Source organism: Sus scrofa, chromosome 13, assembly GCF_054392235.1.
Source record: "Sus scrofa isolate SSC_HxYL_T2T_F1_AM1 chromosome 13, Sscrofa_HxYL_maternal_Yorkshire_Landrace_v2.0, whole genome shotgun sequence".
Taxonomy (NCBI): domain Eukaryota; kingdom Metazoa; phylum Chordata; class Mammalia; order Artiodactyla; family Suidae; genus Sus; species Sus scrofa.
The window spans coordinates 42835297-42854033 of NC_139395.1; the positions used below are offsets into that span (position 1 = coordinate 42835297).

Below are 18737 nucleotides of genomic sequence, written 5' to 3' on the forward strand. Positions count from 1 at the left end.
GTGGCTGAAGTCGGTATGGGGGGCTTGCTGTAGGCTTCCTGATGGGAGGGGCTGATGCCTGCCCACTAGTAGGTGAAGCTGATTCTAATCCCTCTGGTGGGTGGGGCTTAGTCTCTGGATGGGATTAGAGGCAGCTGTGTGCCTGAGGGGTCTTTAGGCAGCCTGGTTACTGAGGGGCGGGGCTGTGATCCTGCCATCTGGGTGGTTTTTTGCCCTGGGGCTTCTTTGGCTTACTGATGGGTAGGGCCAGATTTTCCCAAAAAGGCCACCTCCAGAGAAAGGCATGCTGCTGAATATTCCTTAGAGCTTTGCTTCCAATGTCCTTCCCCCACAACAAGCCACATTCACCCCTGTTTTCCCAGGATGTCCTCCAAGAACTGCAGTCTGGTTTGACTCAGATTCCTATGGAGACTTTGCTTTGCCCTGGGACCCAGTGCACGTGAAAAGTCTGTGTGCGCCTTTTAAGAATGAGGTCTCCGTTTCCCCCAGTCCTGTGGAGCTCCTGTGCACAAGCCCCACTGGCCTTCAATGCCAGATGCTTTGGGGGCTCTTTCTCCCAGTGCCAGATCCTAGCACGTGAGTGAGGGTTTGATGTGGGGCTCAGAACTCTCCTGTAGGTGAGTCTCTCTGAACCAGTTAGTTTCTAGTCTGTGGAGCTTCCCACCCAGGAGGTATGGTGTTGTTTATATCACAAAATCACCCCTCCTACCTCTTGATGTGTCCTCTTTTTCTTCTGGAGTAGGATATCTTTTTTAAGGTTTCCAGTCCATTTGGGTGAAGAATACTCAGTCTTTAGTTGTGAATTTTGTTGTTTTTAGGAAAGAAGTTGAGCTCCAGTCCTTCTATTCTGCCATCTTAATCCCGTCCCTGCATTTCTTCTAACTTATTCCGGAATTCTGGGGTTCTGGAACATCTGATTCTGTGCATGGTTTCTTTACTGATTGTTCCTTTAAATCCTGGGAGTCTTCCATGTGGTTTTCTTACTTCTCCTGCCACTCCCACATAGAAGCAGCTTCCTTCAGTTAAAAATGGCCTACCTCTTGCCTCCTGGATTGCCTCTGGATCCCGAAGTTTAGATGTCTGCCCCAGCAGCAGATCCCTGCGTCGGTATTTAGATATTTATTCTCATTCCTTCCAGTGTCGAAGTTTCCCCTTAGCACTGTGGCTCTGGTGAAAAGAGGACATCCCCTTTGGCTACCCCACCCCCCCACAACAAATAGCGTACACCAGTGGGGGAGAGACGGGGCCGGGGGAGAAGCTGGCTACGAGGGGGAGGAGGAAAGGAGAGGAGCCAAAACTCCTGATAGATGACAGGAGAAAAAAAAAAAAGAAGAAAAGAAAAAGCCCACACCCAGCCACCGCAGTTGCCAGGGCCTATCTCTTCCCCAAGCTCTTTCCTGCTCTGAAAGAGTGACAACTTCATGAGGCCAGGCTAGAAGTTTTGCGTGGAAGCTGGGAGCTGGGGTGGCTGTGAGTGTGTGCCTGGCACAGGGAGGGGGTTCTCCCTAAATGGTCAGGGCTCCTACTCCCTCCTGGCCTGCCTGGTGTTTGCAAGTTAGTGACTGGTGAGATTCCTGTGGGGCCCTCTCGCTGGTCCACTGGGGCTCAGGCAGAGGGCACTGTGCCTGCAGAAGTATGTGCCCGGTGCCTCCCCTTTACCACCAGACCCCCAGTTCTTCAGCCCAGGGGGCAGGTGGCAGGACAGTGAGGAAGGAGAGGGGAGGGGACTGGGCTACCAGTAGGCGGAGCTTGCACTGGGCTTGCTCTAGTTCTCAGGGGTATGGGTGGACTTGTACCTTCCTTCTAAAGTCTGTGCTCCCCAGCAAGACTCTGAGCCTCTCTGAGTTTCCATTGGTCATCCTTGGGTTATCATGAGGACTCAGTAACATGTAATGAGTATGTGTTATGCCTGATACAGTGTGGGCCTGTTCGTCTGTTCGTATCTATTCCCAGGTGACTTTTATGAGTGTCAGGGTTTGGGAAGCAGTGGGCTAAGCCATTGCTTATTTCCAGGAAGCCAGCCCAGAGGGATGGGCAGGAGGCCCAAGGTTGCAAAGCAAGGTGGTGATTGAGTCAGCAACACTGACTCCCAGGGCAGTGCTTGCTCCTGATGTCCGGCCACCTCTTCAGCCTGTGAACCGTGCTTGCTTGAGTGCCCAGACCTCCCATATGTTTCAGAGTCACTTCCAAGATTAGGTTACAGAAGATTCTTAACACATGTAGGAACCCTGGGACTCCAGCTGGCTTTGGGGTCCTCTGCTGCAGGCCTAAAATTTCCCCTCCCAGTTCCCTGGTTAATGTTGCTCCCTCACCCCTACAAGCACGTGGTCATCTGTGGGCCTGCCCTATCTGCTGGGAATCTATGGCCACCAGGTCAGGGCTGTCTGATGAGGGCTCCTACCCTGGGCAGGGAAGCTGGATGGGCAGCGAGTGTGTTAGGGCCTTAACGCAGATGCTTAGCATCTCACAGTGTCTGCAGGCAGGAATCTCTGCATCAGGTTCCAGCTCAGGATCCCTCAAAATCTGCAGGTCTCTCCTATCTTGACAGGGAGGCTCCCGTGTGTCTGCAAGCATCCTCAGGGCAGGGCATCAGTTCCTCCCCTGTGGCTCCTCCACAAGGCCACTCACACCAGGCAGCCAACTCTCCTCAGGGCCAGCGAGTGGGACAGGGAGGCTGTGAGATGGAAGCTGTGGCCTCTTCTTTACCTAGTCTGAGAAGGGACCTCCCCTCACTGTGCTGTGTCCTGTTGTTGGGAAGCGAGTCATGGGTCCAGCCCACACTCTGGGGGAGGGGATTCCACAAGGGGGAGGAGGGCTTTGCTGGGGGCCCTCTTAGAGGCTGACAACCACACCTGGGAAGAGGACTTTGCTTTGTTCCACAGGAAATAGAACATCATCCATTACGACTTTTTTTTTTAGTGCTGCACCCACTCCCCACCCCTCTACCCCTGCTGCCACCTGCATATGGAGGTTCCCAGGCTAGGGGTCAAATCAGAGCTATAGCCACCAGCCTATACCACAGCCACAGCAATGTGGGATCTGAGCCTCCCCTGAGACCTACCCCAGAAGCTCAACGCCGGATACATAGCCCATTAAAAGAGGCCAGGGATCAAACCCAAGTCCTCAGAGATGCTAGTTGTGTTCCTTTCTGTTGTGCCACAACAGGAACTCCCCATTAGGATTCTTTTTTTTTTTTCTTTTTGTCTTTTCTAGGGTCGCACCTGTGGCATGTGGAGGTTCCCATGCTAGGGGTCTAATTGGAGCTGTAGCTGCCAGCCTATGCCAGAGCCACAGCAACACAGGATCCAAGCCGCGTCTGCGACCTACACCACAGCTCATGGCAACGCTGGATCCTTAACCCACTGAGTGAGGCCAGGGATCGAACCCGCAACCTCATGGTTCCTAGTCAGATTCATTAACCACTGAGCCATGATGGGAACTCCCCCCATTAGGATTCTTGAAAGTGCGAATAGCCTTGGAGCCCAGCATCTCTCCCTGCACCCCCACCCCACCCCAGGCCCCCACCCATGGCTCTGTGGATGCTTGGGTCCAGAAGGCACTGACAGGCTGGAACCACTAGGTGGGACAGGAGGAAAACCTAAACGAGTCATCCGCAGAACAGCCCTAGAGGTAGGTGTTCTAATGATACACATTTTACAGAGAAGGAAACTGGGGCAGGTGAGCATGCGCCCCAAGTCTTTGGCCCTTTGTCTTGGTCCAGCTGCACCCTTCATGTCTTCTCATAATGCTCTTGGGGGCTGTTTGGCCAGGCTGGGTGAGGCTGGCAACACCTTGTTCCCCTGGAGATGGGCACCTATCATCCCCCCAAGGCATGGGTTAGGTGAACTCCCAGGACAAGTGTGGCACACTCATTGGGGACCGGCTAGGGAGCTACCTGAGTGGACAGGCAGGGTCAGCGTCCCTATCCTGCAGTAGCATTGCCTCATGCAACAGCTTGTGTCCTTTGGCCACTGCTGGGTTTTCTTTGGGATCACGACCACAGGTAGGTGGGAGACCAGAGGCCAAGGGGTGAGGTACCAAGGGGAGGCCCCCAGCCCCCACAGTGGCTGACCACCCCTGCCTGCTGTCATTTCAGAGTTGGGAGCATTGGGCACCCCAGTGTTCAGTATGACCAGCCACAACTCAGCCCGTGACGTTGAAAAGAGCCTCACAGTGGACATCACCTGAATGAGATGGGCAAGCCAGTCTCCATGAAGAGACTCTGGTAGGTCTCTGCCCTTCAGAGTGTATTCCTTGTGGTTTTGTCTTTTTTTTTTATTCTTCTTCTTTTTGGGGCCATACCTGCAGCATATGGAGGTTCCCACATTAGGGGTTGAATCAGAGCTGCACCTGCAGGCCTACACCATAGTGATAGCAACACCAGGTCAGAACTGCGCCTGTGGACTACACCACAGGTCACACCAACACCAGATTCTTGACTCACTGAGCGAGGCCAGGGGTAGAACCCACATCCTCACGGATACTAGTTGGATTAGTTTCTGCTGTACCACAGCAGGAACTCCTTGTTGTCTTTTTTAAAGTAGGACTTTTAGGTCCGGGGAGAGGCAAGCAGGCCATGCCGGTAAAAAAGAGTCCTCATTGAGATTTTCTTTTTGATCCCAGGCTAGTGATCAAACCTGCACTGCAGCAGTGACCTGAGCTCCATCAGTGACAATGCTGGATCCTTAACCCATTGTGCCACCAGGGAACTCCTCCTCGAGGTTTCTGTGTTATCTCACCTGCTACGATGAAATAGCAGTTCCTCAGTCTGGCCTTCCAGACCCTGCAGATTCGGCCTCCAGCTCCTTTACCGATTTGATCCCCTGGCGGTGCTGCTCTCTCCTCCCTGAAATGGCTTCCTTGCTGAGGCTTCTACTGTGCTTTCCTGTCTCTGCTTTCTCTTCTGCAGGCTCTACTGTCTAGGTCCCCCCCTCCCCGTTTGTTGTTTATGTTTCTCTTTGCTGTTGAGTAACATTCCTCACAGAGATTTATATTCCTTGTTGTACGTGGCCACTGAACGCTCTGCTCGGTGTGCTTAGTGGTCAGCTAATGATTGGACAGGAATTTCCATAAACGTCTTGGACAAGTAAGGCTCAGCCTTTGCCACCAGGCTCTGTGTAAAGTTGGGGTACACACTCAGCACTCTGGCAGACAGTTTTCTGCCCTGCCTTAGCCTTCCCTTCCATCTGTGCAGGGCCTCAGGGTCAGTCAGAGGTGAGAGCTTACAGCTTTCTAGGTCTTTCCAGAAAGACAGCGCTACATATGCACATGGCTTTCCAGATTCCTAGGAAACCCCTATGGATATAATTCAGCTTCTCCTTTTAAGTTCTTTGGTCAGTATTGGTACTGTTGTCTCAGGCAACTTCCATGTTACACAGCTGCTTTTTATTATTATTATTACTATTTTTTTTAAACAAATGCCATTGGGTAAAGGCTGGTTATAAGGAGTGAGCTCTGAGTCAGGTTTTATTTGACCTGAATAAGCCCCACAGGTGTGGTTTCCAGGGACTGCCAGAATGACATTTCTCTGGTGGTGGGTTTTTGAAAAGATCCAGCCCCATTCTGCTCCCTTCAGTGGCAGTCAGGCTGCTGGTTTTCATTGTGATTGTGGTGCTGGTGGATTGCTAGGTTGCTGTGGGGCAGGGGAAAAAGGGGTGGGAACTGGCAAGTAAAAATACCATTAAACACTCTGTTCTCACAGAGAATAATTGCTCCTTGATAGTTGCAAGCCCTGGGGTAATTTAAAGTGTCATGAGAAAGTTGATTTTGATCATTTTTGCCAGTGATCTCATGGATGTTATGGAGGAGTGAATTTTCAGTGTTTTTGTTGTTGTTGTTGTTTTGTTTTTTGTCTTTTTAGGGCCACACCCATGACATATGGAGGTTCCTAGGTAAGGGGTCAAATCACAGCTGTAGCCACCGGCCTACACCTCAGCCACAGCAATATCAGATTTGAGCCGAGTCTGCAACCTACACCACAGTTCATGGCAATGCTGGATCTTTAACCCACTGAGCAAGGCCAGGGATCAAACCTGTGTCCTCAGGGATGCTAGTCAGATTAATTTCTGTTGAGCCATGACCAGAACTCCTTCCAGTGGGCTTTATTCTGCCATTCCCACTGATGTCAGAATGTGTTATTGTTCAGGAATGGTGATTTGAATACCCCTCTGTGTGAATTCACAGCCCTTGGGCTCCGGGGATGTCCCAGGAGTCCTGGAAGTGGGGCAGGCTGTTTCTACCTCTGGGGTGAGTTGGACATTTGGCCCTTGGGGAGCACTAAGGAACTTGCTTTTTGTGTCGCTAGGCTCCCCTGGGGAGAGGGAGGTCACGAGCCACGGCTTCATTCTCCTCAGTTAGGAGAGAGGGTACAAACTACCCCGATGGAGGGCCGCCTTCAGATGTGGTCCAGGCAAATCCTGTGCTGCTGGGAAACCCTATGAAGTTCACCGTCACTCCCCAGGAAAGACACCTGTCCCAGAGACTGTCACATCTCCGGCTCCACTGAAGTGCAGATGCAAACAGGCAAAACAAAAACCAACCAACCAACCAAACAAAAACACCATCAGTTTGGGCGTCCTGCATAAAGATCATGCAGATGGAAAGTGAAGGTGTGGGCAGTAGGGGTGAGAAGAAGCCTTGGGCCCCAAGGGGGATCAGAGTCCCCGCTACCTGAGGTGCCCCTCTTCTCTGTGGACTATTTCCATATACCAACAAACCTTTGTGAATAAACACAAATATTTATTAAATACCTACCCTTTGGTAGTTATAAGGAATCCAGGCACAGAGAAAACATGGGCCCAAAGAGACTACTGGTCCAGGACCTGAGGTCTACCACAGTCAGAAATTAGGTGTGCTGGAAGTATTATTAGAAGTCTTTTATGATGGCAAAGATTCTCCCTCAAATGCCCGCTCTAATCATTGGGTCATGGGAACCCAGGCAGTTGAGGATGGGCAGGAAGGCCTACCAATAGCTGGTGATGTCTCCATGGACTCAGGAGGGAGAACTCAGCCAATTTATTATTCCATCTTGAGTCCAACTTCTTTGTTTTCTAGACAGAAGAGTCTTGCCCAAAAGTAACCCAGTTCCATCCACCCAGATTTAACCTAATTTTGTGCTTGATTAAGGCAATTTGCGTTGGGGGGCTACATTAAGTGACCACACCCCTTCTCTAGCTCTTTGGCAGCATCCAAAGAGACCTTGTCTTTGGCCTCCAACACCTCTCATGGGCACCTGACTATGTTTGATAAACCAATTAGCAAAACTTTCATAATTGCAGAAATTGTCGAGTCAAAGGAAACACCTGCCTCTCAGGAGTTGGTGACTTTTCAGTACCCTGGGCTCGCTGAAGAGGTGAGCTACCTACAGACAGAAAGGCCTCCTGCCTGGAGCTTGGCCTGGGCAGGGGTGGGGAGGGGCCCTAAGACCCCTGGGGGCCCGCGCTGGTTGGCTTATTCTTCAGGTCAATTGTATTCCTAAGAAAAATGGCACCTTGCTTTCCCAAATTAGTATTTCTGGAGAAGTGATAAATCGAGCAATTTTCTTTTTTTTGGTCAACTGAATTTTTAACATAGAAAATTAAATAATGGACCTACATCCTGGCCTCTTTGCAGCCCCACTCAGGATCCCTCTTCACCAAACCAAGGACCTTCCTGCAGCACCCAGCCCCAGCTGCAGCCTGTGCTTTTGAGATGCCCCCTCTAGCAGCACAGATGGGCTCCAGGAGGCTTCCCCAGAAAAGCCCTTGAGACAAAGGACTTCGTGAAGGAGGATTCCCATAGATGCTCTTCCCGTGTTCCGGAATGCAGGTCAGGCTAGAGGCCAGCTGGGGGTGATGTCTTGAGTTCCTTAGCAAAGAATCTGACAAAGCTTAGCATGTCAGGTTATATGTATATATGATTACTGGCAGGACCAGAAACTAAGAGGGAGGCATGGAACAGATTCTCCCCTCCAGCTTTCAGAGACACACTCGCGCCGCGCGCACACACACGCACACGCAGAATTGGCCACTCATCGGCACTAGCAACTTCAAGAATGCCCTGCACATCCCTTTGACGGACACCAACTTCTCTGTGGAAAGCCTGGCCATCTCCCTGCTGCAGACAGTTGACCAGTGGTGAGTCTGCTTAAGTTGTTCTTACAAACAGGGCAGAACAAAGTCTCCAGGACATAGATCTTTGTTCATATGTGCAAGTATTTCTGAGATGTGAATTCCTAGTAGGGGGTTATAGGGTCCAAATATAGGTACATGTGGCAGGTGCCAAATTGCTTTGGGAAAAGATTGCATTGATTTATGCTCCAACAGACCTTTTTTGATTTTTGCCAAGACAGTGGTTGAATAATCTCATCATTTGAATCTCTGATTATTTGTGAGGCTGAATATTTTTCTTATGTTAATTGACTGTCTCCTGTGAATTGCCTGTTTATATCCTTTGCCTATTTTTCTGAGTCATTATTTTTTTTTCTATTAGTGTGTAGTCTTTATATACAGTTATTGTTGCAAATCGTTTATTACAGTTTTCCTTTTTTTTCTTTTCTGTTTTTTTTAGGGCTGCACCTGCGGCATATGGAGGTTCCCAGGCTAGGGGTCTATTCGGACCTGTTGTTGCTGGCCTACACCACAGCCACAGCAACTTGGGATCTGAGCTGTGTCTGCGACCTACATCACAGCTCACGGCAACGCCAGATCCACTGATCGAGGCCAGGGATCGAACCCGCAACCTCATGGTTCCTAGTCTGATTAGTTTCCACTGCACCAGAATGGGAACTCCCAGTTTTTCTTTTTAACGTCTAAATGCTTTTGACCATTAGAACTTTTCAACTTTTTTTTTTTTTTTTAACAGTTGCATATACAGCACATTGAAGTTCCTGGGCTAGGGGTCAAATTGGAGCTTCAGCTGAGGCCTGTGCCACAGCCACAGCAACATTGGATCCAAGCCACATCTGTGACCTATGCTGAAGCCTGCAGCAATGCCAGATCCTTAACCCACTGAGCAGGGTCAGAGATTGACCCTGCATGCTTATGGACACTATGTTGGGTTCTTAACCCTCTGAGCCACAATGGGAACTCCTGAACCCTCCAATTTTAATGTAGCCATATATGTTCATTCTGTCCTTTAAGGATCCTGGGTTTCACGTCACCCCAAGAATATAGAATTCCTATATTTAAAATTTTTATGGCTTTATTTATACTATCAGATATCTAGGATTTAATTTTAGGGGGTGTTAAGTGATGCAGAGTTCAACATTTTTTTTTTTTTTGTTTTTTCAGGGCCGCACCTGCAGCATATGTAAGTTCCCAGGCTAGGGGTCGAATCTGAGCTGTAGCTGCTGGCCTACACCACAGCTACAGCAACGCCAGATCTGAGCCATATCTGTGACCTACACCGAAGCTCATGGCAACACCGGATCCTTAACCCACTGAGCGAGGCCAGGGATTGAACCCTCATCCTCAAGGATACTAATTGGGCTCATTACCACTGAGCCACAATGGGAACCCCCAGAGTTCCAACTTTATCCAATAATCATTTCCTAGTGTGAACTGGAGACTGGCATTTGCCACCTGCCTCTACATGAGTTGGATCATGAGCCACTGCAGCTGCTGCCCCTTAACACCCCCTGAAAGGCGCTCAGGGTGGAGCTCAGGGCTGAGGCACTCTGTGCGCTAGGAAAACTGGCAGAACAGGTCTCCAGATAATTAGATACTTCCGGGAGAAGATTTTATGAGCCCAATTCTGGCACCTCCTCGTATCTAGAAAAGCACTAAAATCCTTCATGGTGCCCTCTGCTCCTTGTGACGAGTAATGAGCTTCACAAGACTAACGGCAACATTCTGTAAAACGTGTGCTTGGTTGCATGTTCCTCCCCTTCCCCCAAATCACATATAAACTGACATTCCCCCCACCTTTTTGGGGCTCCCTGAAATGCTGCTTCCCAGGCTACAGTCCTCATTGTGCCCCAAATAAAACTTAACTCTCAACTTTTAGGTTGTGCATATTTTTAAAATTGACAGTAGTGTTTTGAAATAGTACTTTTATTATATCCCCATATACGTCTGGGTCTCTGGACTCTAATTTGCTCATTTATCTTTTCCTAATGCAATGTCCTGCCATCTAAATTACTGTGGCTCTAGAGTACATTCGATATATAGTAGGCAAATGCCCTCTTCCCCCATGTTTTACTTATCCATCAAAATTTTAAAAACTGTTGGGAATGGGAGTTCCCATCGTGGCTCAGTGGCAACGAACCTGACTAGTATCCATGGGGACATGGGTTCCATCCCTGGCCTCGATCAGTGGGTTAAGGATCTGGTGTTGCCGTGAGCTGCAGTGTAGGTTGCAGACGAGGTTCAGATCCAGTGATGCTACAACTCTGACTCAACCCCTAGCCTGGGAACCTCCATATGTCATGGGTGTAGCCATTAAAAGAAAAACAAAACAAAACAAAACAAAAAACTGTTGGGATTGAGACTGTCACTGCTTGAATTTACCAACTTATTTGGGGAATAATCATGCAAAATGACTGCTGGGTCTTCCCATCTATATATATGGGATATTGTTCCATTTATTCAGCTCTTCTTTGTTATACATTCTTAGTTGGATAGATGTTTGTACAGGTTTTGTTGTTTTTGTGAACGGAATATTTTGCATTCTATTTTGTAATTTCTTCTGGACTATTACAGTTATATGCAAACTATTGATTTTGTTATGCTGATAGTCCAGCAAAGGACTTGAGGAAACTCTAATGATTTTTCTGCAGGAAAATTTCTGATGGTCTGTTTCTTACAGGGTGACTGACAATTCCAAGGAAAAACCAGTAGACTATTTTCCCAAGACCTTAAGGTGTAGACACATTAACAGGGCAGGAGGGAAATACTGTTAAAATGTGTATTCTGATTCAGCGGGGTGGGGGTAAGAGGGGGGGAGGCTCAGAGTCTGTTTCTAACAGGCCCCCAGACCACATTTTAACAGTGAGAGGCTGGATGCTTGCTTTCCTGTGATTCATCATAAAACAAATTTTCCTCTTGCATTTCTTAGAAGAGACAACTGTTGCTCGGGCCCATGGAACAAGAACATCTGTAAACCCAGGCGGAGTTCCCAGGAGGGTTTGTGAAATGCTAGAGCAGGAAGAGGCCTTGGGACCCAGCGGGTTCGGCCACCTTGCTTTACATCTGAGAAAATTGAGGCCCAGAGAGGTCAGAGTCATCCAAAGCACCAAGGCTGGGGTCCCGGATTTGGTAAGTGCCATCCCAGGGCCAGTTTATTCTAATTGGCCAGGGGACCGACCTTCTATAAGCCTTAGCGCCTCTGTGCCTCAGTTTCCCCACTTGTAAAATGGGGATGATCATGTTACCTGTTTAGTGCCCAGGACAGCAGTGAGAGTCAAATGGACTGAACAATAGGAGGAAAACAGAATAGCCTGACTCCCTAAGGGGACCCAGGTGTGTCTGGATCCAGAGGCCATGTTGTCGTCCCCCACAGTGATGGTGGGTGAGGAGGAAGTCTATAGACCAGGGAGCACAGGTGCAAATTAGCTGGATCAGTTGGTATAAACAATGGGGACAGTGGGGTGTTGTAGATGAACAGGACTGGGGACCTGCGGTGAACAGGAGTGGGCAATGCTGCTCACCTTGGCTAATGGGGACTGTGTAGGAACTTGGGCCCCAAACTTGTGGATCTTCTGAGCTTTTAGAATAACTTTGTGTGTGTGGTCTTCTACTGATTCAAGTTGTAAGACAACAAGTCAGAGGCTGAACTTATCTTTGGCTTGTCAGGGTGTTTTTTTTTTTTTTTTTTGTCTTTTGTCTTTTGAGGCCTCTATTGGCAGCATGTGGAGGTTCCCAGGCTTGGGGTCTAATCGGAGCTACAGCTGCTGGCCTACACCACAGTCACAGCGATGCAGGATCTGAGCCACATCTGTGACTTACACCACAGCTCACGGCAATGCCGGATCCTTAACCCACTGAGCAAGGCCAGGGATCGAACTTGCAACCTCATGGTTCCTAGTCAGATTTGTTTGCAAGGTGCCACAAAGGGAATTCCAGCTTGTCAGTTTATAAACAGTGTTGCCAACAGCTGAGATGTTACTGGCAGTCCCCTACCCTGGTGGCATGTTCCAGCACTGACCAGCTGCCTCTCCAGCCTGGGGCCTAATCGTCAATTTGTTGAAAGCTCCCTGTGTGCCTTCTCACAGCACCCAGCATGGACACCCACTGTACAGTGCCCAGAAATGGCCAGGACCTTTCAAAGAAGCTGAGCTAAGGCTGGGCCTCCCCTCTCCTACAGCAACTCGGCTGACTGTGTGTCTGTGTGTCTTTGAATTTTCCAGGACAGTGAAGCCAGGTGAGACCCTCAGATTCCACATAAAATGCATCCCAACAAAAGTTGGACCCAAGAAATTTATCAAGTTTAGTTCTAATCAGGTGAACAGGTACTCACTGAGAAGACAGTTCTCATGGCCAACTAACCCCTGCCTGATGCTGTGGAAAAGGCAGGAGTTCTGACTGGCACGGAGTCTTGGCTGAGCTCTCCAGCATTTCCTGCTTTGGGATTAGCTTTCAGATAGATTTTATTACTCTTTAGATTTCAGATGATTAGATTTGATTGTTCATAGGAGGGGGGATTCAAGAGCCAGCTGAGTGATAGAGTTCAAAGGCCAACACTAACCCTAGGCAGCAGGACCCACCAAGTCAGGTGATGTGCAATCACAGGAAGGCCTCATTGACAGCCTGGGCCACAGAACCCCCTGCCCCACCCCCGCCTTGAGTCATAGCCTTAAAGGGCAGGGCTACCACTATCTGCAATCAGAACCAAAGTAGTCCACAGCCACAGAGTCCCTCCCTGGAGCCACAGGCTATCAGAAGCCCAGAGCTGCCACCCGTTTGGCCCTGAGAAGGTACCACCTCTTTCAGGCAGCCCTGGAAGCACTTGCCAAATGGAGCCTTCCCCCAGCACAGGGCTGGCCTGTTGGGAGTACATTCCCTCCTCTCTGAAATCCCAGGACTCCCCGTCCCAGCCCTCCTGCCTCCCTGAGGGGGGCCCCTTTCCCTCAGACCTTGGCACACACACAGCCTGTGCCTAGGCCTGCCCACTAAACCAGGAGTAGGACTCAGAGCCAGGCACTATCTCTTTGCCTTTGACTTTCAAAAAAGATTCAGGCAACTTCAAACTGTGGCACCTTAAACCTAACTCCACCATCCCTATGCTTCCCCTGTGCTGGTGAGCCTTCGGGGCACCTGCAGTGTAGCAGGAATTTCCAGTCTTCCATGTGCAAGCCCCAGCCCCTTGGTGGCGGCAGGTGACCAGTGGTCCCTCCTATTTGATGAGATGGTAAGTTAAATCATCAACCTTCAAGGGGGCCTATGCCGAGGAGTAGGGGTAGGGGTAGGGGGAAGATGGTGAATAGACCCACATCTGCTGGTGAGGGGCCTGCTCCCTCCATCTAGTCCCTGAGCCTCCTCACCTTGGTCCCAGCCAGACGTTCACTCTTACCCTTCGTCCAGGCAGCAGTGGGAGTGATCAGAAAGCATCTCTCCCCCTCACGCCCAGTGGGCCCATCCCAGGCCCCTGCTGGGCACACCTGGCCCTTGTGCAGTGAGGACAGCTAGCCTGTGCCCCTGGGATACCAGCTTCCCTTGGCAGGAAGCCCTTCCCTTGGGGACCACCTCGGATGTCACCCTAGACAGGTCTGTGAATTTGCTAAGCCCGTTGCTTCCATTCCTCCCTCTCATGGCTGAGGAGGGAAAATCCCTCTTTCTGTACCTTCCATCCACTCTCCCAGCCCCAGGATAAAGCGGCCTTTGCAACCCTGTGGGCCCCTGCCTCAGGGTGCAGGCCGGCCTGAAGGGGGAAGGGTGTTGAACACGGTGCCCCCTGCTGACCTCTGGGGTAACAAAGACATCCAAGAGGTGCTTCCCCCTGAAGCCCTGTGCCTTGTCCACCACCTCATCTCAATGTGCTGGTGTCCCTAGGGCTGGCCTGGAAGCAGAGACCTCTGGCCTGCAGACAAACCCCCAGTCACAGGTTGGTGGCCCTAGGAAAGATGGCCCAGCCTGGGGGAGCTGCTTTCACCTTCTCAGAAGCCGGGGCAGGCCTGGGGAGGGCCACCCCAGCCGGCACCAGCCCTTTATCTCATGCAGGGGGCCCCGGGCCAGCTATCATCCTAGAAAGAAGCACCTCTTTGTGCCAACGGCAAACCCTTCTCAGTTAACTGAGGCTATTGGTGCTTGCACTGCCCTCCAGGACTTGCTCAAATGATCAATATGCTTTTAACTGAACTCTGATGGCTTCAAGATGATTATGTGGTGGTCCCTTGGGTCACTATTTTTTCCTTCTGTGAACGAGCTTCTTAGTGTCTTATGCTGGGGTCATATGGGCACTTGGGGAGCCAGTCTGATCCTCCGAATTTCCAAGGTCAAGGGGCTCTCTTGCCCAGGGGTTGGGCTGCTTTATTCCAACCCTGTTCAGGATGCCTGCCTCTCCCTGAGTTCCCTGGTGGCTCAGCAGTTTAAGGATCAGGTGTTATCACTGCTATGGCATAAGTTCAGCCCCTGGTCCAGGATCTTCTGCATGCCGCAGGCTCATGTGTAATTTGCATAATATTTAGAGATGGGGGCGTGGGCTCTAAGGTTAAAGACCTTCAATGCTGGGCATTCTTGTTCCAAATGTCCACAGAAGGTGCTCAATCAATGCTCACCGCAGGAAAGGTGAGTCCTCTTCCTCCAGGAGGTGATCTGGAGACAAGGGTGTAGCCGGTAACTCCATGCTGTGTGACACGTGCTGGAAATGAGAAAGAGGCTGAGAGGTGTCCTGGAGGTGAACTGAGAAGCAGGACACTGCCTGGGGTCTGGACTGGGAGCCCCAGATGAAGACAGGAGACTTTGGTGACCAAGGTGGAGCAGAGCGCGATTTATTCAAAGAGGTAGAGGCTTGCGCCCAGCCTCCCTCCTACTAGTCCTTGTCTCATTCTGGTATCAGTTGCAACGCTGTCTGTTTGGGGCTAAGCAGAATATTATGCTGTCAACAACCGCTGCAGAGAGAAGGCCACTTGGTCACTGGTGTGGGGACACAGAGTGTAGCACTGGGCAGGTTATTCCCACACAGCCTGGCCAGGGCTGGGTCCAGCCCTCCCAGGACATGATCAGGCATGACGGAGGTCTGGGGCAGAGGGAGATGGGCTCAGCTAGCAGCGGGGAGGTGCTGGGTCTGACTCTGTTCAGGTAACATACCTTCCCACACACCAATGTGAAAACAGAACTGCCTTTGGGGCTGGTGGGTACCTCTGCTCTCAGGCCAAGCTGGCTGGAGGAAGACCAGTTTCAAACCCATCATGCAAGGACATTTCTCAAGGGCCCTGTGGCTTAGCACACACCTTAGACCTCAGGCTTGGGCTCAGCAGGGATTGAAGCTGACCACGAACAGAGACCCGTGAACCCTCTTCCCTTATTCTAACCGTGGCCGCCTCTGGGGCTTCAGGGATTGGCACTGCTTTCCTCCCTGGTGTGGTCTCTCTGGTGGACAGTCCACCATACCTGCACCCCAGGCTGCCTTCTGGGAGAGGACGACAACGAGCAGGCCTCCATGGCCATGCCTGCCCAGGTGGTGAGTTGTCAGGCTTTGGAGCCACCCAGGGCCCCTTACACTGTCATTAATAATAAAGCTGGTATGGACCCAGAAATAGGGGCCGGGCCTACAGCCCCATGCCTTTCCAGTTACTGTGTCGATGCTGGAGTCCTGCTGTCACCCCTCTTGTACATCAACAGAGAGCTGGGATCAGGACGGAGGTGGCTCCTCAGCAATGAACCCTGGAGAGCTGGGAGATCACTGGGTATAGAGAGCAGGCTCCAACAGAATCACCACCCATTACAGAATGCCCACGGATCCTGATAACCAGGCCACTGCCTGGCTCTCCCCTCTTTTCCACAGTCACCACAGTGACCTAAGAGTCCTGGCTAACCCCTCCAAATGCTGACCTTCCTCCCTGGGTTGTTTTTTTTTTTTTTTTTTTTCCCAGGGCTGTACCCAGGGCACATGGAGGTTCCCAGGCTAGGAATCAAATCAGGGTTACAGCCACCAGCCTACACCATAGCCACAGTAACCAACGCCAGACCCAAGCCAGAACTCACAGCAACGCTGGATCCTTAACCCACTGAGCGAGGCCAGGGATCGAACCCGCAACCTCATGGTTCCTAGTTGGTTTCATTTCTGCTGTGCCACAATGGGAACTCCCTTCCTTCCTGTTTAACTGGGGAAACAGGCCCCCTTGGACTAGGACTCATGATCTTGTGCATGGAGCTGGGAGAGGGGCCCTGAACCAGAGACCCCTGCTTCTGCACCTCTTCCCTCCACCATTGTCAGTGTTGGTTGATTCTGGGGCAATGGGCTAGAGAAGGCTGCTCATGCCAGGGAACGGGAGTGGGGAGGCCATTCTTACCCCAAAAGGGGCACAAACCTCTGTGGGACTTTGTGTGGAAGATGCTGCTTTAGCAATTACTTGAATGGGATCTCCAAGCCCAAGAAGCCCTACTCACGCCTTCAGTAATGACCATGGACACCTTAGGCTTCAAACGGGGTGACCAGGGTCCCAGCTCAGCCAGGTAGTGTTGGGTTTGTGTTTTCCACACCTGAGCTTCCTGCTACTCAATCTGCAGGCCCCGGCCACCACTAGAGACATCATGGGCACCATCTTGGGAAAACTGGCCTAAAACACTCGGGGCAGGTTTATGGTCACTTGTGCCCATGTAGGTGGTTAGACTCTCCAGGATGGACAGTTACATTCAGCTCTCAGGGTGGAGGTCAGGGTCCCAGAAGCTCTAAATAGGTCCCCCACTGGGAACAGACAGATCTGAAGCCACAAGGCAGGACAGCTCCAAACTAGTATGTTGGGAACAGGAGCTAGGTGGGTGCTTCTGCTTAACTCAGGCTTGTTTCCAAACCAGGCCTGTCCTACACGCATGCATGTGTACAGCCTTGTGGTGGGGCCTGCTCTCAAACCAAGCCTGACCCTGAGGGTAGCTGAGGTCACCACACCTTTTGCCAGGTTTAGGCAGGCAGCAGGGGAAGCCCCTGCCGGGGAGTGACTGGGATCCCTGCAGCCTTTCCGGGCCTGTCCCTGCTGCTGGTGTCCCACCCCAGGCTCCCGCGCCCAGTCCTGCCCTGTCCTTCCATCACAACCTCAGCCTTAGTTCTCAAAACCCAGAATCCAGGGCCCCATCCTTCTCTTGAGAAGACAGACATCCCAACAAAGGACAGAGGCAAGCTGTGTTCTGCCCCCAGGCCGCCCTGTTCAGAGCTTTCTTTGCTGGGTGAGGCTCTGGGAGCTACAAAGGGCGCCTAGCCTCTGAGGATGGTTCCCAACAAGCCCTTGTGGCCAGATGAGCTCAGAGCAAGTCTCTCGTCCTCCTGTCACTCCGAGTCCACCCCTACGCCCGACCTGGCCCAGCAAGGGGAGAGTAAGGAGAGGTCAGAGGATGGCAAGGCCGAGGGGGTGAGAGAGCAGGGTGCAGGGGAGCGGGTGTGCCCAGAAGCCCCGAGGCCACAGCGTTACTCATCTATCACCTCAGTGGAGTCCTCATCCTTCCTCTCCTCTGTTGTTTCTGTGTTCTCGGTGTCTGACAGTGAGTCCGCCTGTCGCACCCAGTCCCTGTCACTGAGAGGCTTTGGATGACATGGTCCGGAGAAGGGGTTGCACCAGTTCAGGGAAAAGTCCCCACCAAAGGTCTCTTTGACTGACTCCCAGCTGCCTGTGCGCTCCCGTGGCTGGTGCTTCCGCTGGAGGCGCTCAATGCCCTGGAGGAACAACGGGATAGAGAGGGTCAGTGGGGGGGTGGCTGTGCACCCTCAGGCACACCCCAGGTTCTGGCAGCGCATCAAGGCCCAGGGCCAGGAGCCTCTCAGAGGGTAGGGAGGGGCACGGAGCAGCACAGCAAGCGGGGCTGACGTTTCCCGCCCACAGCCCCCTTTTTCTTCCATGAGCAAGGGTGTCCGGTCTCACTAAGGCCAGCTGCTGTGTGGGGACCAGACTCCCAGCTGGCCAAGGCCCAAGGAGTAACAGCTCAGGCCTCTGCGGAAGTGACCTGGGTCACCTGTTCTGAGATCATCTGGAGAGATGATCCCTTTCCAGGTGTGCTGGGCCACTCCCCCCACAGCAGGCACAGCAGTCAGCAGGAAGGAGGGTGAAGGGGAGAGTGCAGGACACGCACGACACGACACGTAAGGTGAGGAAGCAGATGTGTGCACAGCAGGCGACAACATGCAGCTGGCAGCCAGAGGGCGTCAGAGGCCACTGTGGGGAGGCAGGGCTGTGGGGGGCCTGCACATGCAGTAGACACAGCCTGCGGCCTCTCCCGAGCTGCCCACTCACCTGCCTCTGGGTGTCGGCTGCGCCCCGCCACAGCAGAGGATATTGGGTAGGGGGAGAAGCCAAAGAAGTTAAAGGCCAAACACCCTCCACAGAGGATCTGCCCCCAATGGGGCTTGGCTTCCCCATCTCTTCTGGAAGCCGAGGGAATCTGCTGTGGGCTTGCCAGGCACAGGTACTGCTCACTGACAATGCTTGCCATCTCTGAGTACCTAGTTCTAGGTTATCTCTTCTTTCCCACACAAGATCCTTCTTAACCAGCTAATCCCTTCTGTTGTGCAGAAAGAGAAACTGAGGACACACCTGGGCCAGTTCCTCTCCAGCACTCTCCCCCCATGCAATCTCAGAGATTTAAGTTTCTTGGATTTTTAAAAACTAGTGG

The 18737-nt window shown here is 51.7% G+C and overlaps 2 protein-coding genes across 6 annotated transcripts in view; one reads left to right on the plus strand and one right to left on the minus strand.

The window, feature by feature from the left end:
- TMEM42 (transmembrane protein 42) overlaps positions 1-13165 on the plus strand; it is a 52805-nt gene extending 39640 nt beyond the window's left edge. Inside the window, exons 6-10 of the transcript XR_014822914.1 lie at positions 4097-4225; positions 4624-7351; positions 7612-7806; positions 7908-8114; positions 12191-13165. The gene's annotated coding sequence lies outside the window, so the exon portion shown is untranslated. The remainder of the gene's footprint in view (positions 1-4096; positions 4226-4623; positions 7352-7611; positions 7807-7907; positions 8115-12190) is intronic.
- Positions 13166-14880: 1715 nt separating this feature from the next.
- Positions 14881-18737, minus strand: part of ZDHHC3 (zinc finger DHHC-type palmitoyltransferase 3) — a 76684-nt gene continuing 72827 nt past the window's right edge. For all 5 annotated transcript variants that reach the window (XR_014822911.1, XR_014822910.1, XM_021071753.2 and 2 more), the window contains one exon: positions 14881-17784. Coding sequence is in view for 3 of the 5 variants with exons in the window: in XM_021071753.2 (XP_020927412.1) it covers positions 17539-17784 (246 nt within the window). In the remaining 2 variants the exon portion in view is untranslated. The remainder of the gene's footprint in view (positions 17785-18737) is intronic.